At 38.8% G+C, this 23,338-nt stretch overlaps 1 protein-coding gene across 4 annotated transcripts in view; it reads right to left on the bottom strand.

The window, feature by feature from the left end:
- Positions 1 to 23,134, bottom strand: part of ZNF608 (zinc finger protein 608) — a 74,039-nt gene extending 50,905 nt beyond the window's left edge. For 2 of the 4 annotated variants that reach the window (XM_044275875.1, XM_044275874.1), the window contains exons 1-2: positions 20,752 to 21,317; positions 19,247 to 20,309 (exon numbers count right to left, since the gene is read on the bottom strand). In XM_044275875.1, the coding sequence (XP_044131810.1) occupies positions 19,247 to 20,101 (855 nt within the window). In that variant the 5' untranslated portion in view covers positions 20,102 to 20,309; positions 20,752 to 21,317. Of the gene's footprint in view, positions 1 to 19,246; positions 20,310 to 20,751; positions 21,318 to 22,551; positions 22,668 to 23,024 lie in introns of those variants that run through there. The other 2 variants (XM_044275873.1, XM_044275872.1) reach the window with 2 other exon arrangements.
- Between the last annotated feature and the right edge of the window lie 204 nt (positions 23,135 to 23,338).

Below are 23,338 nucleotides of genomic sequence, written 5' to 3'. Positions count from 1 at the left end.
ATATCAGACACAGTCAATGGACAAGGGTGGTGCTGTCTCTGTAAAACTTTTTCCAATCTCAGATAACCTATTCAATGACTGAAATCCCTCTACTCTTATAGAATGTGGCAAAAGTTTAAGGGTTTGCCTACTATATGTGTATTGCTACACATGTGCTGGGAAAAGGCAGCTAGTGATAGATTGTTATTACACTATCGGTGCCAATGTGTGATGGTTTATTATGCCTAATTCTGGTGTACTGCATTGACAAATTAGCTGCAGGACAGCTCTTCGGTCCCAAAAATGCTCATTGGTGGAAGATCGTGTGACCAGTCCCATCCATTAGCAACTTCCATTGACTAATATTGCAGATGGACTCAAATGAACCAATTCTCCTGTCTGACGGCAGTGTTAGTCAGTGGAGGCCGCTGATAGAACGGATTGGCCGTATCACCCTCCATCAGAGACAATTTTAGAACAGCAGGACTGTGCTGTAATTATGTACTCAATGCAGTACACTAGGATTAGTGCTATACAACAATACTCATATAGTACATATAGTAGCTACCCTACTACAAACTCAATGATGATATGACCTTGAATGTTATGTCTTATGACATATGACATTGACAAGATGAGCTTATGCCATACTTAAAGGCTTTTGCTTTGCCTTTATATTTTTATGTTTTTGTTGTTGCATATTAGGGTGGAACTAGTGCTTTTTACATAATAGGCATCTTTACTGTTTTCTTAGATGTTTCTACTACTGGTACCCAGCTTGATATCATACTATGTCCTTAAACAAGAGCATACCACTTGCACATTAACATTGATAACCTCTGTTATCACTAGACTTTATTTGTTTAGGACAACAGGTCTTAGTTGGGCAACTCAGGGACAACTCCTGTAAATACAACACAGGGTGATTTACAGTTCTTGTCACCATTAGTCAGCACAGTCACTATATAGTAAAAGTAAACATTCAGAGTTTATCAGACAACAAAACATACCATAAGTAGCTAGCGACAAACAGGTATCAAAGTGGTTGACTATTCTTAAATCTCTCAGAACAAAAAAGGCCTCTTTATACATGCCGACATAGAAGGCAATTATTGGAAATTAACAGTTTGCTCACGATAATTGCCTGCTAATTAGAGAAGTTGTAAGCTCCATTTATATGCAGCAATCAACTCCTCTGTATGGGGACTATCAGTCACTAGTGCAATTGTTTGCCCCCATATAAAATCATGGTTTCTAATTTAATGCCCAGAAACAATGATTTAGGTGACCCAATCAGCAATGCTTTCATCAGGTGATTGGCGGCACCTTTGCACATTGCAGTTATCAGGCTGGAGCATTCCTAGGAGCACTTGTTCCCCATATTTGTCCCAATTAAATATGAGCAACCCTGGACATGTTGCAGGTCATGTACAGTCACTGCCCTAGAAATGGAAGCAGCGCATCTGTGCTTGCACACACTACTTGGCACAGCGCCATAGGCACAATATTGTTAGGGTGGGTTGAGATTTCATCCCCTGTCAATCAAGCAGTGGGGTGTGGGGCTTCTTCAGCAATAGGGACAGCCCCTACCAGGTGTAGAAATATTGTTGATTAGATGAATCAATTAATACGAGGACTGAATTAATTCATATGAGGACTGCATAAAAGGTTCTAGTAAAAATCTCTATAAATGTGGAGGAAACTCAAACATTGCAAAATTAATTGCACACTACTGGGAAGGAAATAGCAAATTGCTGTCCTAGCCTTTGTTACAAGAAACAAATTATATTTGCTACTAGCATACTAATGGCTGGTAGTTACATTTTTATATTGTTATGGTATAATAGGAAGAACAGTGTTACCATTTAGAGGACATCACCAACATGTCATTTATCATTAATTTTCTCTAGGTGTTCATGCTCTACATAAATCATTTAAGACTAGGCATATTATTCTTCAGCATAAAACTAAAACCCTTGAAAAATTAGTTTACATCCACATGATATACTAAAACACCATTGCCCTTGACATACGTACGCATAACATTTGGTTGGCCAACGGAAACTAGTCCAATGTGGAATGGTTTAGGGAATTTGGTTAGAGGAATGATAAAGCATAACAATACAAGTGTGTGTAACCATTTTATAAGTATTAACAGATATATTTTTGAATGGTTCATAAAATATCTCACAAGAGAATGTAACATATGTAATTTATTTTGAGGCTTTGCTTTAATGCCTCGAATAATATAAATAAATTCCATAACATCTCATTAAATACGTTGATATCAACAACTACTATTCATTGGAGAACTTTGAAAAGGTCAGCTAGCTGAAGGATAGACTTAGTAGATAATGTGACTTGTGAAGATATACTCATTTCAGGACAATAACATAATCCTTGCTTCTGTAGGAATACTTTAGATTAAGTAATGCCATACCATGATATGTATTTGAATTATGCATGAATGATACGGTTTAATTATGCTACGGATTGGAAGACTGGATCAGTACAAAATTATATTCTTGTCAGTGTGAGAGAGCCGATGGAACATCAGGTCTGAGGCCTTAGAAATAACATGAAAACTATTGTTTTCACTTTTCTATGGAAATCTGATTTAAAAAAAAAATCTGAAAATCCATAACAATATTATTTCTTGCTAGATGTGTGCACACTACAGTCAGAATGTGGAGATTTCAGTCACATTTTGCAACTAATTGGAAGCAGATTAGGATTCAGCCTAGGGGGAATGTTGTCAAACTAGGAGCTGGAGCATATGAAGAAAGAGGTGAAAGTATTGTGAAGAGCTGACAGATTTACAGTGCTCAAGGCAATAAACGGGTACTAGATGAAAATGAATATGCTTTACTGTAATGCATGCAGTTCTGTCAGTCACATCTGAACAGTAACAGCATACAACTAGGAAACAATGACTTTTAATGTATTTAAAAAAGGCTCTGACCCACATGTTAAGTAAAATAAATAGTAATTTAATAGTGTGTAAGCTTTAGACAAACCAGAGAACCAAAATATTACGTAGTGCAATGTGTGAGTTTAATGGGCAAAATTTCTAGTGTGAGGTGCAACGGAACTATGTGGGCATGATGGAAATTTACAGGAGTCATAAAAAAATGGAAACGTAGGAGGTGTTTGAAATGTACAGTACTCAGACTCTAAAAGACGACCTATCACCACAACATGTTTGATGTATGTGCTAAGTATATAGTGGCAGATATATCATAGCACTTGTGCCTAGAATCTGTTGGGTTTTTCTTTACATTTTTTTCTAATGCATGTTCTTTGTATGGCATATAGTAACATTTTGTGACTAAAAGTGTTACATAGTGTGCCATACTACCCTACTAGACATGTTTTTTTTTGGGTAATCTTTTTTTAATACTTTTTTTCCAAAACATTTGTGCCGTGCCTTGTCCTAGTCTAAATCATGTTATGTTGCATCTGCTTGTCTGAAAGTATACCAGCTCCAACTTGGTATTGCAAATGGTGCCAAATTCTGTTAGTAGGAACATTGTGTCCCAAATAGGCATCCATGTTTCTGCCTTATGTCACACAATCGTCATTTACACTATAAATAGTGCAGTTTGTCAAATTTTCCCAACAGACTTTCTGAGAAAGAAATATGACACCATCACTTTGGCAGATTTAACACCATAAACCCCTTCTATGCATCATTCACAATTTACGACACATTTAACAAACAGAGAAAATACTATTCACAATGGCACAAAATAAAAAAAAGGCAGAGGAAAAATATTCTGGAGCAATCTATAACACTATTAATAAATCTCCCTCCATGTCTGTTTACTAAGAATTATATAATAATATCAACAACAAAAGCAATCACAATAACAACGTCATTGTAAAAGAAGTGCAAGAGCACTGATCCCCAACTAATGATCTTCAAGCTTGACTCCTCTGTCCCTTATTTGAGAGCAACCTTTCTTCCTTTTTTCTGAATGTGATTGTTCCAGCTGTGTTCAGAGACACTGAATAATACAGACTTGATGTATGCACTAAATGCTATTACCTAATTATCATTCAGGTTTCTGCCTGCTCTCAATATGATTGCTTCCAAGCAGGAAGTATCACAGCTCACTGGGTGGTCCATAACTACAACAAATTAGTCTAACTAACCCACACTTTTGTATGTTTGACTATGGCCAATAAGGTTAAGTTATAAAGTGGAGACGGAAGAATAAACTGTCAGCTTAGAACACAAGTCTAAAAGATCACAGGACGTTTCAATTAATGAGTACAAACATACAAAAGTTTTGAAATCCTTGGAATTGCCTCCACTAAAAAAGAAACAGCCTTTTCTATGAAAACAGATGTTGGAAAATACACAGAAATGTATGTTTTAGAAGCTCCAAATGATAATAATCATTCATAAACAATATTTGTAAGTGAAATCAAGTAAATCGATTTCTATTGATAGGATATGGAGGATGCAATAAAGAGAGAGTATGTAGATGAAAATAAAGGGATATGGGTAAACTTTTGAAATTTGTTTCCCCCTACTGATATAGAGGAAGGTACAAAAAAAAAAACCGGAATCAACCTTCATAACTATAATTAATTTAAGTTATTATGCTAAGAAATAATCTAAGCCTTTGTGAAGTCATCAACAGTTCCACAAGGTCATAGCTATTATAGTAAAGAAGGCTTTTTCCTTTAGAGATTTTACCAGTTTTTCTTTCTTCCAGAAAGGTCTGTACTCATTGTTTTTTTAGGTGATTTTATATGCAGTATCTCTTCACCATATGTTTTGCATGGACCATTGATATACTAGTACACCTTAATAATGTTCTTTTAATCTTGCCTTATAACTTATATCCTTCATGCCATTTATCAGTTTGGTTGCTCTTCTTTGAACTTTTTCCAACTCCATGGCATCATTACTATGAACTGGTGCCCAGAATTAAACGTTTTGCTCTACTGTTATGGAAAGCTATTAGTGCCATACTACCAATGCCAAATAAGATATTGGTATCTTTCATAGCTTTGGTAAAAAAAATTGCAGAAAAATAATGTCTTAACGTGTTTAGTTTGTAGCAGAGATGCAGCTTGTTATTCTAGTAAAGAATATGCTGTTTGGAGTAGAGCTTGAGGAGTCTGATTGTCCTGTCTGGGTCTTTGCATTTTTAATGAAGTTGATAGTGAATGGGACTGGGGTTACATATTCAGATATTAAGAAATCTACTGAGGCTGCCCATACTTGTTCAGATTTTCAGATGTAGCTTAGAAGCTAAAATGAGGTATGGATTAAAAAACTGAATCTGCCCTTTATGCTGTCTCTTTCTTTACAATCCACACCTGGTGTAAGCTTTGAATCTGCTTTTGGAAATATGAACCAAACCTGACCTTGCATGGACAGCCTTAATAAATTATTAATCTTTGAAGGAACAACATGAAAAAAAAAATGTGACCACATTAGGTTCACTAATAAAAAAATGAAGCACAATAGGCACGAACATTAAGCTGGGATGTGCCCCCCATGAAAACAAGGTTGAACAGTGGGCCATTTGATTTGTTTCTTTGTCTTTATGTAAATGTAGATAACTAACCAGTAATGGTATTGCTATTCTAGTTACAACATATATCTATACCTATATCTATCTTAGTGCTACTAACTGTGCAATTGAATGTTTGTTGAAAGAGTTACAAATGTGGTCCTATCCCTTAAAAATACAAAAAGTGTTCATTTAGATTCCATTAGAGATACTGTTGGCATGAAAATGAATCCCAGGCTGAACACACAGCAAGAAAAGTGCAGTTATAAGGTTATAATAAAGCCCAGATTTGATAGCATTATCCATGTAGTGCGGTGAACCACACACAAACAAACAGCTCTGAATGAAGAATGAGAACCGTATGGTCAACCCTTCCAATTCAAACATCATTATTGCTTTTTAACATGAGCCATCCAAATTACTCAGCCAAAAAAATAGGTAAAAGGAAATCCAAAAATAATTTGGGCTGTCTGTGTATTTTGTAAATTGAAACTACAGGTTGTTAAACACAACTTACTGCTTAGTTAACCCTTTTATAATGTCCCCTAGAAAAGTCATATAAAGCGATAAAAGTTCACGGTTCCTTTTACTAATGTTTTTCTGTGACTGAAGCATTATCAACCTGTGGAAATGTCATAATGTTTACAGAAACCTAGCTTTGGAGACCAAAGACTGAAATTTTCTTGCGCGCCTCACCCTTTTTGAGAGTATAAATATTACATCTGTATTCTAAGTTTAGGCTTGAAGAGAAAGTGGTTTCAAAAGGTTTTGAAATTATTTTCTTTGATGGAAAGCTATTTGATGGTTGAAAGGACATTTTTCAGTAAGAAACCTGGAGAGCATTATGAAAGGTTAGTGTGATGAAATCATACACTGTATGATATTCATTAAAACATTTTTCAGTCTGTTCAATAAAAGGTTCAGCCGCGGTAATATACATTATGTCTGAGTTACTTTTTAGTCTTTTTATTGGTTGCCTAATTAGTTACCTACTCTATATTTTATCAAAATTTGTACATTGCTTAATAAGTAAATGAAAAAATTGTTGTCACAACATTGCAGGGGTTTTACACATCTGTCAACACCCGTCACCTGCTTTGTTAGAACGTTCTTAGCTAGCAGAGATGGGGTCCCAACTACAGACTACCATGCATTAATAGAGATGTGACAGCAACATAGTTCCTTACCCCTGGAGACTAAAACATGGGATTAAGTAATTAGTAGCCTTTGCATTTTAATGGTAGTTGTATTATGCTTTATTTAACCTAGATTGGTGCTGCAGAGAATGATCCCCCCTGTAGTTAAGAGCTGATAGGGAATGTGTTAGCTATCATTTATCTGCCAGTTAATACTAGATAGTGACCCATATCCTTTTTTCTAATGTTTATATTTTCTGATTGGAGATTTTTTATGCATTATTTCCTGAACATGATTATAGAAAGTGCCATCTTGACTGAATTTTATTTAATAACATTTAGATAGCAGCCATCGTGGACCATAGACAATGAACTTATTGACTTCTATGGGGGTGTTTTCAAGGCATGCTCCTTATGACCTGTGCAGAGATACAAGGACAGAGTGGATAAGCTTTGACAATCAACTATTGTGGATGGTGGATCCTGTGTTATTTGAATATAGGTGACATTGGTCATTGTAAATTCTGCTTTTACTGATAATGAGATGCCTGCTGAAAAGTGATCTTTACAGACCAATAAATGGCATCTATTATTTGTTCTATCCAATTGTAGTAGATTTTTTTTCTTACAACTAATATAATTGCTAATCTTATAAGGCTACTTTCACACTAGCGTTCGGGCAGATCCGTTCTGAACGGATCCGCTCATATTAATGCAGACGGTGGCTCCGTTCAGAACGGATCCGTCTGCATTAAAATGGCAAAAAAAAGCTAAGTGTGAAAATAGCCTCGGACGGATCCATCCAGACTTTCAATGTAAAGTCAATGGGGGACGGATCCGCTTGAAGATTGAGCCATATTGTGGCATCTTCAAACGGATCCGTCCCCATTGACTTACATTGTAAGTCTGGACGGATCCACACGCCTCCGCACAGCCAGGCGGACACCCGAACGCTGCAAGCAGCGTTCAGCTGTCCGCCTGTCCGTGCGGAGGCGAGCGGAGCGGAGGCTGAACGCCGCCAGACTGATGCAGTCTGAGCGGATCCGCATCCATTCAGACTGCATCAGGGCTGGACGGCTGCGTTCGGGTCCGCTCGTGAGCCCCTTCAAACGGAGCTCACGAGCGGACACCCGAACGCTAGTGTGAAAGCAGCCTAAGCTTTACTACCGCATCATGTGTTCAAGTAATTAAGACACTATTAGTCAGTATACTATTTACTATATTCCAATAAAGTGATATGTATAGATGTAATGCATTTATAATTCAGAGATGCTATGCTTTTGATAGACTGACAATGGGCAAACATGGCCAGATTCTAACTCAACCCCTGTCCTTTGACAACTGAGGATCAATCAGCAGCCCAGATCTTCAATAGTTCATACACTTACATGGAACAATTAGCTATAAACTAACCCTTAAAAGGGTTGTCTCACTTCAGCAAGTTCACGGACACAGTTATATGTTCTAAAGTATTTTTTGGGTGTGTAATAATGGGAAAAAAGAAAAAGGGCTTATTGTGTGGTGAAGTGAGAAAATTAAAGACTTTTTTGGTGTGTGTTAGTGGGGGAAAAAGGGGCTTATTAGCTGTTGTGTGGTGAAGAGAGAAAAGTATAGCTCTTTTTGGCATGTATTAATTTCCTTTTTATTTACTTATTTGATCTAACAGTATGCCAGACAGAGAAGTGACAGGCCCTGCACAGGGGAAGGGCACAGGCCTAAATGTTTCTGGCGCAGGCACAGGTCGCAAAAGAGTTAGGGGGCATGACAGCAGGTGTCACTTTAAGAGACCTAAGCTCTGAGTTTTAGCTAGCAGTCGTGTCTTGATCAGCAACCCAGAGGTACTTGAATGGTTGACTTGATCTTGAACTTAGTCGCAAGTGACATCAGACACCCCCAGCCAAGAGTCGGTGGGTTCGTCAGACACAACTCTTAGCATGGTCCAGGATCAGGACCTATGACCTCACCTATCCTTAACCTGCCTCTGCCCTTTTCTGTTCTCTCAGCCAGAGAAGTACTATATGCTGTGGGCTCAGCTCCACTATACAGCGAGGACAAGCTACTAGAGGACAGTCGGCAGCTACTACCCAGCCAAGATCCAGAGGAGACATCCGCCGCTTCCTCCGGTAGGCGGGCAAGTAGTGATGAGGAAAGTGGCGTGGGAGCTGCTGTTGCAAGCAGTCAGACTCCTGTCTTAGAGACTGTTGAGGAGGAAATAAGTGACGTGCAGACAGTACTCGATGATGATGTAGCCAATCCCAATTGGGAGCGGGGTGACGAAGGGGCCTCATCATCATCGGGAGAAGAGGGTGGCAGCTTGCGCATGAGGCAGTGGTGGAGCCAGCAAGTCGGTAGCGTGGCCAGGAGTCAACAGGGTGGTAACAGAAGGAGGTTGGGAGCCAAACGTGCCCGGGTAGACCATGCGCTACGCAGGAGCCTACCTGCCTGGAAAATAGTGGTGCAGGGGTTCGCAGAGGCAGAGGCAGTGGCGGTAGCAGTCAGTCAGTGTGGAATGTTGGGGGTAAAATCACCTACCCAGCCATTTTTGGTTAATCTGCCCGGGGAGGTGAACATGGCCATTTGTAGAATCTGTGGGCAGAAGGTGAAGCGTAGTCAGGGTGTCAATGTTGGCACCACAGCCCTGTGTCAACATATGCAGCGTCAATGTGGCGGTCCAGCCTGCCTCAGCAACCACTGCATCACCCAGTGGCACTCACACAATTCCAGGCAGTCAAAGCTCCAACACCTCAGCCAAAGGAAGCTGTCTGTCCATCCCATCATCTGCTGGTCCTGATGCTCTTGCTCCTCCTGCTCCTCCTACTCCTTATCAGTAATTACATCAGCAATCTATCACCGAAGCCATTGCCAAGAGACAACAGAATGCGTGTACTCATCCAATGGCGCAAAATCTGAACATGCTTCTGGCCAAGTTGCTGGTACTGCAGTCTCTCCCTTTCCAAGTGGTAGACTCTGCACCTTTCAGAGAACTGATGGCTTCTGCCAATCCATGGTGGAGAGTCCCAAGCTATTATTTATTTTCCAAAAAGGCAGTACTAGCCCTGCACACATATGTAGAATAGAAGGTGGACCAGTTCTTTAGCCTGTTGGTGACTGCCAAAGTGCATTGCAGCGCCGACTTGTGGAGCTATAACTATAGTCAAGGACAATACATGTCCTTTACAGCGACCGGTTAAATATGGTTCCTGCCCAGTCAACCAGCAACTTGGCCAGGTGATGCCGCTTCCGCCTCCATGTTCTCACGCTGTTGGTCTTGTGACAATGTCTGCCTCTGCCTCTTCATCCTCCACCTTGTCCTCAGCCTCCACTGCAGGGACAATTCAGAGTGGCCCACCAGCATACCACATGTGCAGGGCACGGCGGTGTGCCGCTGTTCTGCACCCCGTTTGCCTGGGCGGATGGAGTCACACAAGGAAGGAACTGCTCCGCGTTCTTTATCAAGAAATTGAATCCTGGCTTTCTCTGTGACAACTCAAAATCAGAACCATGGTAACCGACAATGGGAAGAACATGGTGTAGGTGCTGCGTCAAGGAGGGCTGAGCCATGCGCCCTGCATGGCGCATGTGTTCAATATGGTTATCGTTTCCTGAAGTTTTCCACCCATCTGCAAGACATCCTAAAATGGCCAGGAAACTTTGTATGCACTTCAGCCACTCGTACACCGCCAAGCACACTCTCCTTGAGCTACAGTGGCAGAACGGCATCCCCCAACATAGGCTGATATATGGCTTTCCACCCCTTGGAATTCAACCCTCCATATGTTGGACCGACTGTACGAACAGAGAAAGGCCATAAACAATTTCTTGATGATACAGGCAGACAGAGGTACTCCCCTGTGTAACTTCAATGATAGCCAGTGGCAGTTCATGCGTGACACCTGCCGTTTGCTCAGGCCCTTTGAGAAGGCCACTTTATTTGTCATTCGCCAGGACTACGGGATGAACAACGTCATTTCACCGATTCATATCCTGGAAAAGATTCTGGTAAATATGGCTGATCAGGGGATTGGAGACGTGTCACCTAGATCTCATGGCCACATGACCCCTGTGGGGGCTAAACTGGAGGAGGAGAAGGAGGACATTGTAGCACAAGCAATGTTTAATGGTTTTTCTACATTGGTGACAGGAGAGGAGGAACAGGAGCAGCCGGAGGAGCAAGATGGAAATAAGGAAGACAAGGCAGATTACCCAGACACACCGCGGCAGTATATAGTGGAGATGGAAGCAGGGAGTCCCTCCGAGTCACTTGGGCAAATGGCCCATTGCATGCTCACTTGCTTGGGTTGTGACAGCCAAATTGTCACCATTCGGCAGAGGGATGACTGCTGGATCTCCACCGTGTTGGACCATCGCTACCGGTCAAAAATTGCCCTCTGCTTGTATAAGCGTTTAATAGAACAGGTTCTGTAGACATCCATGTGGAATCAGCTGATGACAGTATAAAATAAGTGCGTTCTTTCACGTTATAGTAGGATCTTGGCCCTCTGCACGGTTCTTTATATCTGATGCTAACCTCAACCTGTAAGGCTGAATTCACACTTGAGTTATTTGGTCATCTTTGGCCGTGTAACTGCCTAAAGTGAAGAGTGCAGTGATTCTAAGAGTGACACCTGTCATCTGCGTGTCACACTGACTCACAGTATTGTTTCACTACCACAGCCTCACTATGCATGTTGCTGCAAGGCACAGTGTTGTACACTGCTATATAATCTCTCTGCAGGCAGGAAATAGCAGGTTTTTTTTAACACGATTCACCACGAATGAATTCAGATCGAATAAAATCTTTTCGGAAAATTTGGCGAACCAACCAAATCGAATTTTTGAGAAATTCTTTCATCTCTAGTTGCATCATTTTGTCATTTTGATTGTGTCATTTTGTATTTTTTAGTTGGCCTTTCATGGTAAGCACTTGCATAATAGCATCAATTTTTCAGAGAAGTGTACATGTAGAGCACTGAAACAATAATTCCAATTCCCATGATTGAATATGCCAAGAAATTTGATTTGAGTACAAATCTATTCTACCTGAACTGAAATTGTTTTACATACCTGTAAAATCTACCCAACTGAATCTGAAGAAATTCTGATTTTACCTATTCAGAATTTCTAAAACAATTCAGATCGAATTTCAATTCAAATTAATTGATTTGTTCATCTCTAGTTTGTATATATGAAGATTCTATGGTAAATTATTAGGAAAGGTATATTCCAATGTTTTCCAAAGTGGATTGTAACCTAACCTAACTCAACGGAATGCATCCAGGTTGGAAAATTTAGGCTTAATGAAAAGACTTTTGTATTTGTCTATATTATCTACTACAATAATAAGCTAAAACAGCTGTATGTGTGTATGTATGTTTATATGTGTTATTCTCAATAGGATCATGCTATACTGTCATTTCTAACATCTGTCACCTCTTATAGCTCGCAAGGAAGAAAAAAGAATGTCTGAGGAGAAAAGCAACTATTTAAAAGAATCTATTGACATCATTTATTCAACATCTCAAATCTAGTTTCAGTGAGAAATAAGACTCTCACCATTTCCCTATGCTGTTGTCTTCTCGGTGTAACATGAGTGTTTATGCCTGAATAGAAGTACAACGTGTATTCAAATGCAAAGCATACCTTTCCAGTTGCAGTGAGAACCAAGGTGTAATCAGCCTCTTTATGCTCTAAGTCATTCACAAGAAGAATGTACATAACATTGCTGAAGGTAAAGGTTCCTTCATGTCAAGAGAAATATTCATCTCAAGAGTGGAATGTAAAGCTTTTCTATATGACCATAAGCCATGTGATTGAACAATAAATCACCACATCTACACCCACACTCATATCTCTATCTTGAGTATTGAAGAAAGCTATTTTTTCAAATAAAATGTACTGAATATATTTATTGAACTATTAATAAATGTGCACAGTTTGAAGTCTTATTACTCAACAAAGTGTACCTTTAATCCTACGTATAGAATATAGCAATTACTCAATATTTGTCATATGGAGAAATTGGTATTCTGTGTCATTTTCAATAAACAGAAGCATATACTAACCTAATTTATGTACATTGAGTTTAAAGGCGCCCATATACCTACTTTATATCTACAGACTAGACGTACATGCTTGGTTCCGTCAGGTGTTATGGCCTGCTCGATGGAGAAGACGATTGTGGGGATGGAAGTGTTCCTTCCCGACAATTGCCTACTGGTCAGTGGAGACAACCGCTGCATTTACCTGCAGCAATCCCCTCCACAGTATGTGTAAGAGCGATCACTAATGCCATCGCTCATCTCAATACAGAATCATTGTTTGTGGGTAGCAGAGTGCTGTTTATCTTGTTACCGATAATATGCCCAAATATCAGGCAATATAAAAGGGCCTTGTGTATTTTCATTGGAGAAAGAGGGGAAAGTGTCTACCAAACTATTCTGGCTGCAGTTTACCCTTGGGAGAACAACAGTATAGGACGTTAAAATACATCAGAATGTCTAATGTACACAGGGCCTTCAGTTCTGCAAATCTGTTGCTGGAGATGCTCCACAGCCTACATAGGTGGTGATTCGCTAATAACCAACAGATCTCAAAAGAGACCTACAAAGCAAATGCTATAATTATATTCGAATAACTTTTACCAAAGGATTAACAGACTGAGAGTGCAACTACTATATGTTCAGAATGTGAAAAACTATAAGGCATCTTATTTTATCAATATTCAAAAAGTATTATCATTTAGCCAAACATAGGTGTGATAGATAAATAAAGTCCCGGGTACCCCAATTGGAACAGTTTTTATTACTGCAACATATTTTCCCCATTGAAGACAATGACTGCTAAAATATTGATCCGTTTTAGCCTCCAGTGTTTTATACAGAGGAAGTAGGATTCTTTCATGAGGATATTACCCGCTACAAATAGCAAGCTTGCAACTTACTTATATTTAGTCTCCATATATAAAGTCTATAGGAACATTTAAACATATTATTTCATATATGGAATACTCAAAATAATTGGCTGAGGCAATGAAGACTGTCTCTAAACTAGGCTATAATTATTGCCTATAGTGGAGGGCAAGTAAGTGCGTTGAAATTGACAAATGCAGTAGCAATAACCACAACTCAAAAGGAAATAATGAGCAGCAAAAAAGCAGTGAACAAAAAATGCAATGTACAGGCTTGATCTGCTGCCCTAAGAAGGTTTCTTGACGTCTCCATGTATACAATTTTAGCATAAGCATATCTACACCTTGTATCAGCCCTATACACACTGTTTTACATTTTTAAAGACACTGCTTTCCTTTTATAACCATGTCAAAAGATCTGTTTTCTCTTTTGTTACAGCTATGACAAACCCTCCCTGCAGCTTCACCATTAACATGTCTGTTGCCTGTCAGACCACTCAAAGATAATGTCATTTATCTGAGGGTGGCACAAGACCAGTCATTAGCCTCAATAAAAGACCTCAAACAAAGGCCAGATGATGTTTTCCTTTTCAGTGCTTGTATGCTAGCAGGTCACAGTTGTAATGGACAAATGGCTAAAATGTAAGTCTAAATCTCCTCCACAAGGAAAAAGTGTGGAGACATAACATTTTTATTATGTGATTTGCCACTTACCAGACCACAAAGCTAAAAAAAACATTAATTAGCCTACAGAAAAGATGACCTGCTATATATACCACATATATATGTTTTTTTGGATGGAATAGAATTACAAACAGATGATACTATTGCAAAAGCAATGAAATGGATGTTGTCCAATTCCATGAAATTCACTTATTGATGTGGTACAGACTTTGTAATAGTAAAACTGAATGCAGCATCACAAAAGAACCTCTGATATAATAAAACCCTTGTGTGGTTCAATGCAGGGAGGTGGGAATTAAGAGCAGATGTGACTTTTTCTTCTATTGCATTCTGTGGAATAGTACCATTAGCTATAAAGAAAGCTTGATACATTGTTCTACAAATGCACCCACACCATACTATATGCCGAGTGTCAAACCATTGAACTCATCTTTACATCACAGTGTGACCTCATACGAAATGTCACATATAGATTGGCAGATGCTATAAAATATTAAAGATTATAAATGCTACCTAAATATCATCCTCACATTCAGGTTACAGTTAAGGTGCATTTATTATCTGTCTAGACTCAAATCTAAAGGTGGCCATGCACATTAGTCTAATTCTGGTTAAACAGGACCATTTTAACCGAAATAATTATTTGTCTGCTGGAGTTGAACAATGAACATTTCAGCGGATGGATAACAGTCTTATATGGTCTGGAAAGAATATGTCAATCCATACATCCCAAAAAAACTATTTGGCACTGCCCTATGAGCAAACAAGATTTATACTTCTGGAGTTGCACCCTAGACTTGCTAATCTAGTTGATGCTCAGCCCATACAGTTCATTAAAACATCTGTCGATAGAAAAAATAAGCAGTACTTACTAATCTTGAAATACCCGTCACTTTACTGTTTCTTCCATTACAAACTGGTTTGGATGTGGATGTGCATCAGGCCTGATATACACTTCTAAACCCATTTGTATTGGAAGAAGCAATAAAGTGCCAAGTATGATTGGTGAGTGAAACTGCCGTTCTCTATGGACACACATGTTCTGAGAAGTCAACTATTTTTAAAATGTAGTTGCTATTCCATGAACTATCTTTCAATGAAAGAATGTTCCATGAACCTTCCCAGAAATATATTTTCTTTCTTTCTCAGGTCACCATTGACCAATCCAGGCATGGGCAGTTTCAACAGCAGTAATGTCTGAAAAGAACTAAGATGTATATGTCTGTGTCTGCAGACTGATCATTCACCAGACCATCATTTGGTTAACGGTTGTTTAACCATCAACCTACTTGTGTCTAATGTGTATAGCCATCTTTAGCTGTGAAAACACATCAAGCTCTCCTATGCCCCCTTTCTTTGCTGACAAATCCTAGTATTAGCTTTTTAAAAGAACAAAACCACTGTGAGCGGATGTGGAACCCAGACCAAATGGAGTGTCAAGTTATTCCAATAGTCATAACTTAAGTAAAGTATCACACAGTACAATTTGTAGTTGTAGAGTAGATGACAAGTGGTACAATATGTTTAACATGTCTTCATTAAGTTCAGTAGGGCAAAGAACCCATTTTTTTTTTTTTACTAATTAGGAAGACATACCAAAGATTTTGTTTAATATATTCACTCTATTAATGGTTCCAATAAATTAAACTTCTTTATCAACAGAGCTGGTCATTTTCTGATTTGCCAGCAGTCAGATGCTGCATTATTAAATAGTATGATTAAGTAAAAACCCACTAAGATCTTGAACCAGGCTTATTTTCAGGCACCCATATTTAGCAGTGTATTTAATTGCTAAATCGCTTATGTAGATTTAAGAAGTGGCTGCTGTGAACCCTCAATAGACTTTGTATTTCAATTAGGGTCTGTGACCTTTTTGACCCAATGTTTTAGTCTGCCCATTATGTTCAAGACATTGCAGAGACACACCATAATCAGGGCCATCAATGCATTAAACAGATTGAACTCTATGTAAGCATAAAGTGATTTGGGGGTTGGGACAATCTAATACAAAGCCTGACAATATTTCTAAATATTGTCAAAATATTACTAATAAAAGTACTTTGAAAAAAAGGTAAAACAGCTTTAAAAGAAAGATAATATAGGACATATTGAACTAAGCACAACAGATTTATCTGGAGCTAGAATAGCGTACATTCAATATGACTGTATAATATACTCCATTCCATTGAACTTTGTAAGCCTTCTTCTTAACAAACATTGCTTTGGTCAACTGGAAATGTAGAAAGACAGGAAACCCTAATAAGCCCCATTGTTAATCCCTAAGATGAAGATCCGTGTTCACCTGATACAAGTATCAATTTTACAAAAGATTTTCTAAGCCTATGGTTTTGGTTACCTTTTGAGCCATGGGAAATTACATTTTTGAAATTGGTTCAAAGCCCTAGTACATGCATCATTTGGTTTCTTTCCTTTACAGAGTCACGTACAAGCACATGAACCATTTATGTTGACATATTACCTTCTGACCCAATGAAAGAGTATATTAACTGTATTCTATAATGGGAAACATGTTAAATGGTAATGTGGAGAGTTCAGATATTCTGATATTTCTTACTCTACAGAATCATTCGATTAAAGAGCAGCTAGGAAACACCCATGAAGACAATATAAGGTAGTTTTATGTGATGTAAGTCCTAGACTGCCAACCAATCAATTATCCTAGCCTTAATGAGAATCTTCATTTGTCACTTGGTTTGGTGCTGCATGTGTAGCTTGTCTTTTTATTGCCCAACCATTTGAACATAATTCATTGTGCTTGGTAAGCTTCCTTTCTTGCAATGATCCAGCCATTTTCAAGGTAGATCATCCATTTTAATGTTTCTACTGTCTTCCTTATAGAGATTGAGTGTATTGGCTTACATACAGTCATTGCAAGCAATACATTTTGATCATAAAGATCTGATTTGTTCATTGATAGTGAAAATAAAAATACAATAAAATCATTGTAAATGTTTTAAATAAAGCTCTCCCTCATTTTAATAGCAGTTGGTTGAACATTTCCGAATATTTCTGTAGAGTCAAGGCAACAGCAATAAGATATCACAAGAATCTGACTGGTTTAAAAGGGAAATATTTGCTTGAGGCAGGCCAGGAGGGGAAGGTGACAAAGAATACAACATTGTGATGTAAAACATGACTTTACTCTTTCAATGCCAAAGAAAGCTTCAGAGATTGCCTGGTAATTGAATTCACTGCAGAGTTAATAACCGAAGCCATAAAAAACACAACAATGGCTAAAATATAATTCTCACACACATTTTATCTCTGAAGGAGCACTGTGAAAGGAATTATTAAGAGAAGCAGGGAAACCACAGCATGCTAATCTTTGTTGCCATGACAGCAGCCTTTGAGATTCTGAAATGTACAGATTGCCAGCTAAACAAAATTGTTGATTGTGAACATTTGGCTGGAAGATTAAAAGGCTAAAGGGGATATAAAAGGGCGGTACCTCCCACATTCCAGGAAGCCACTAAATCCAATCGAAAAGACCTGACTCCTTAACCAGTGCTATTATAATCACTGGATTAGGGCAATTTATCTGGACTGTTAAGGCTGATTAAGAAACTGCACATTACAGATTATTGACAGGCAAAATACCTACAGTAAAAGAGCTAAAGCATAAACAAAGGCCTACAAATGTATGCCGAGCATAGCTCACTGCTGTAAAATGTGATTAGCTTTCTAGCCTCTTCACACCAACACTTATTGTGGCGTGCATACTGTGCGCTTGTAAAAAAAAAACTGCCAACAAGAGTCAATTACATTTCTAACGTTGTATAGATAACAGACGCCATAAAAATCTAAAATCTGACTAATGATTTTATAAAACATGTGCACCCAGATAATTCACTTTATTTGATGCCATTTCATAAATCCACCTTTTCATTGTAAGTTATGCTTTAAATTGTATTTATTAGGTTGATTTACTCCTATTTAAAGGATGGCTGTTACACTTTTTTTTAAACATTTTTTAAATTAGATGCAAGAGTTAAACAAGACGGTCCTGACCATGACTATGGAATGCATAATATTCACAGTACTTAATTCATGAAGGAAAAAAAAAAAAGCACACACCACACACACAAGGGTTCACAGCCTGTAGAATGCATTTGACCCTTAATTATCAATCAACAAAAGCACTAGTTCCCCAGAGAAACCTTACGCCCTCTGGATAACTGCTAGTAAATAACCTGCCTCAATGAGCAGCAAGAATAGCCATTCTCTATAACCAGTCCTAACATTTGATTTGCTCATGTGCTTTCAAGCTACTTAGCATTCACACAGTTCAAGACAGACTGTTCGAAATCAAAGGAGTGCCTGAAACAGTGCTGTCTTGCATTTCTCGAAATAGCTCTCTTGTTTCATCCTTAGAAAAAAAAAAAAAAAGACTTGATTTTTTTTCTCTCTGTGCAATTCTATCTACTCTAGCTCTGCCAATGCAAGAGGATACATGAGACACCTCCCCCACCCCATGGGCAAACAGAGCAGATTATTGTAACCATGTCATCTCTCACTGGTTGTTTATACTCGAGCCTGTTGTGCAAATAGAGCTGGCTGCTACAGGCAATAAGAATTATGGGGGAGGGGTGGAATAGTAGCTGCATTAACACCAGATAAACACAAAACAAAGCTGAAAAAAACTCGTCCTGCTAAATAAAAGCCAATGAATATAAATAAGTTAGAGATAATTTGTAGGCAGAAGGAAAAGGTGGGAACCTGTTTGCGTTACATTCACATCGGCTCAGTGGTCTAAAGAAACCTACAAGATTACAAATCTTTAAAACAAACAAAAAGATTGCATACATATATAGTTTTTTTGTCTTGAGCACTTGTTTTTAAGAGTGGGAGGGTAAAGAGGTCAAAGCTGGATTCTTTTAACCACAAGTATATCAAACGATGAACATTACAAAAAAAGAGAATGCTAATATATTACATTCTAATGCAGTGAATGGCAAATAGTAGGGAAAATATGAATGGTTTTACTTTACCTTTTCTGTTTTTAACTTTTTATTTCGCCTGTGGCTTTCTTCTTCTTCCTCTTCTTTTTTGCCTAGTACAGAGCTACCCATTATCCCTGAATCAACTGTACTCTTAGCCAACTCCCCTGCAAGGCTATTGCCACAATGAAAAGGGCTGCCATTCCCAGGGGCCTTTCCACCTCCAAAACCATACAAATGCACAACTGCTTGGTTATTCACTCCAGTGTTGGAATGCCCAAGGTCATACAATTTATTAGTGTTGTCCTTTCTAGACTTTCCAGAATCCTTATCCCTTTGTGAGCCCCTGGTGCTTTGGCTTTTACTTCCAGTTCTCTCCTCTTTGACATTTTTCCCACAAGTAGTATTTGCAGTGAGGCCAACTCCATTAGTGCTATGGCCCAGTGCTGCATTCATACCAGCTGGAGATGCCACCTCCCCAAGGCGTCCTGCCTCCTGCTGTCTTTTGCCAGTGCCACTGCTAATCTCAGGAATCCCATACAAAGATGCAGAAGGCAATGACTTATTAACATCCTTCGAAGTTTTACTCCTTTTCACTTTTGATCTGCTAGTCTCTTTGTGGCTGTTCCCTTGGGAGCTGGATGGTTGCTGAACAGAAGCAAATTTGAGGCTCTCAGCTAATGTAGAGGAGGTAGAGTTAACTGGTCCACTTGATGCCAAGCAATGTCCACTGTCCTTGGTATTCGTTGAATTGCTCATTTCAAATTTCTGTCTGTCCTTCTCCAAATCTGCATCCAAATCAATAATCAAATTTCCCACACCAATTTCCCAGTCATCACCACTGTCATAGACATCAACTGCAGTTGGATCCACACCTTTCCCTATAGTAGAAATGCTCAATGACATCCTGAAGTTGAGACAAGTGGTATTACATTCCCATGAACTTGTTTTTGGAGAAAGGTGGACATTCGTCTGTTTTTGTGTGGTGTTGTCCAAATTTATTACGTATTAAAAAAAATGGAAACAAATCCAAGTTATTCCAAGAAAAAGTTAAGTATTTCGTCCAATATATTCCATTAACTGTCCAAATGTGAATTTGGTTGATTTACAGCTCCTGTGGGGTGGTAAAGACAGTCAGGGTTATACAACTGAACCTAAACATTTACAGCATTTTACAACATGAGTCATATCATAATGTTTTTATATGTAACGATTCCTAGTGTTACAATGTAATAAAACATATATCATGTCTATAATAATGATCTGGCCACATATGTATCATATGTGTGTTTTGTAAACTATACAGCGAGGGATATAGGGGGGGAAGCAAACAGCAATGTAATCAGGCAGCAGAGAATGGTAAGGTGTGTTAAATATAGTATTACTGACTGCACAGGAAACTGATTAAGACATACACTTTAAGTGTTCTGCACCATGGTGGCCTCTGTGACCGCCACTGAGGTGATGTTTGACAAAGACGAGCAAAAGGCAGTTTTTAAAAAGATTAACATTATGCACAATACTGATGTGATTATGAGAAGAGACAGGTAACTTACCTTTTGTCATTTTATTTGATTAATAAGGCCACCAAGATAGAATCCTATAACCCATAGAAATCGAACCAGGTTGATTCCACATCTTACTTAAAGCACTGCCAGTTATGAAGAAGAAAACAAGTCATGTATCCCGAGCAGAGGGTCACCATGTAATTCACAATATTCCTTGTTAGCAAAAACATCAGAATTTTCCACTTTATTCCCCTCTCTCTTTCTCTCTGCAGTCTTCCTTCCTTTCAGTTTTACATCTGGGATTCACACTGAAGAGAAAAGCACAAGGAGGAATTGTTTCACAATTTCATCCATGGAAAGAAAAAAAAAAAATCCCCCAAAAAATGGATAGAGGGGGGGAAAAGTTGTAGGGTTTTATTCACTGACACCACTTGAATCACGTCTTTCCTTTAAACATAGATTTCACAGCCATCCTGATCAGTTAAGTAATGATCCCTATGAACAAACCTACAGGCGTCCGGTTGTAACAAGACAGAATGTGCTAACATCCAGATAAATTAGTGAAAGGGAGAGAGAGAGAGAGGGAGGGGGGGTGAAGAAAGAGAGAGAGAGAGAGGGAGAGAAAATAGAGGGACTGAAACTCTGGTCTGGATTCAGCTCTGTGCTTTCTCAGGAAGTGGCATTTCCCACACCCTCCCCCAACCACTAGTTTTTCTGACAAATCTGCTTTCTTGAAAACACATGAAGAGAAGGGGAGGGGGGCTGCTGCTTGGAACAGTGATGGATCTGTGATCTGATAAACCTATTATCAAAACATTTTTAAGTGTGATGCTCAATCTTCAGAGAGATGTGAGCCTTCTCCTCTGCACACTGTAATTTGTTTGTGCTGCTTCAGCAAGTCATTGCAGCGTTTAACTGTTTAGGGTCAATATGTAAAGGCCAATGGCCGTGCTCTCACATTTACAACCTTACAGCTGGCTGAAGAGATGCATACATCTTGATCTGATATTAGTCCACAGCATTTCATCGCTTTTATGTTAATATGGCTCTTTTTTTTTATTTTATTTTTTTCGCCGTGCCAGTGAAGTGATCCCTGTGCATGCTTAGTATTTTTAATTAGCTGACATTCCCAGTTAAAACGCTGTAATGAATTGTTGATAGATTGAAAGTCTAGAGTGGTTTGTTAGAAGAGGAGAGAGAGAGAGAGAGAGGGTGGGGGGAAGGGCAGTTAGCAACAAGCAGCCATCTGAAAGCAGCTATTTTGTTGCAGCTCAAGCTTTTACATCACGTGAGGATCAAGAGCTCAATTGCTTGTCGTGACGTGAAAACACAAAATGGGTGACAGACAATATCAGGAAAATGCTCATCTCGCTTTTAACACAAGCAACCCTCTTTAGGTTCTCCTGCTCTCCCTTCCTCCCCTGCCACAACTAGTAATCATGAATGCGAAACAGTTCTTTCTGCAGCTGTACATCTGTGTCTCAGGGGGGAAAAACAGACAACGTGCTAGGCATGCATGGAAAGGGCTCTTTTTTCCCTACTGATGGGGGTTACATGTGTCTGGGAGAAATAGAGACATATTACTGGATCCATTATCTTTTGTTTATAAATACAACCAATCTATTCTACAACACAGAATTCACTGACATCACTGCTGTCCTATGGGGCTCAATATCAGAAGCTAAACATATACTATTAGGCAAATAAAAGATCAAAATGCTGAATTTAAGCTTGGTAAAGGCCATTAGCCTTTGAAAGGTTGCTGAAACATAATCACACTCTAGGGATTACATGACAGCACAGCCAAAGAGCAAATTTTATATATATATCTAAAAAAGTATCACGCACCTTTTAATTAGCGGATGATCTTGTGACTGGAGATATTTGTGATAAAGTAGTGATCATGGGGGCTAGAAGACTTTATTTTTTTTTTCTGAATGAGCTGTCCTCATAGATTGCACTGATTGGTCGAGTTAAGGGTTAATGTCCTTAGAATACGACTCAGCTTCCTAGGTTTCAATAGGAGAGAGGTGGAAGGAAAAGTTTTAATCTTGCTGTCAGTGCACTCAGCAGAAAGATACTGTCAAAAATCCACTCAAGGCTTTGTGTCTTGTGGATAGAATAATATTCTGTTTAGGTCTATATTAGTGGCGTTGGAGTTGGTTTCCAGGGAAATGTGTAGGAAATATCCTGAGTGGAGATGTATGAGGAGCTGCACACTCGCCCTTTCATTCCTCTGATCTAAGACAAACAGCTTCCCATTTATTTTACTGGACAAGTTAGCAGTTCAGTATGACACAGCGTTTCACACATGTACTTACGATCTGAATAGGATCAAGATGACCTTTGCTTCTAATTGCATCAATGTTTTATGCTGCTGCCACCGAGAGCTTATTATACACCTATACTGTGCTCATGATCCCTCCTGTTTGTACATTACAGAAAGCTATTTCTTCTTAATGATCACTAGGCGAGCAGCAGGACTCAGGAAAAAAAATAAAAAAATCACAACTGGGAAAGAGAGAAGAAGAGAATTGAGCAGTGTCTCTACCTGAAAGGACTTTTCTTTGTTCCTAATGCCCTTTCTCATACGGCCAATCAGAGTCGAGCATTTGTGGAACTCGGCCTGCCGATT

The sequence above is a fragment of the Bufo gargarizans genome, chromosome 1 (assembly GCF_014858855.1).
Source record: "Bufo gargarizans isolate SCDJY-AF-19 chromosome 1, ASM1485885v1, whole genome shotgun sequence".
Taxonomy (NCBI): Eukaryota; Metazoa; Chordata; class Amphibia; order Anura; family Bufonidae; genus Bufo; species Bufo gargarizans.
The sequence above is the reverse complement of the archived record's forward strand: the minus strand, read 5'-3'. Positions and strand labels throughout refer to the sequence as shown.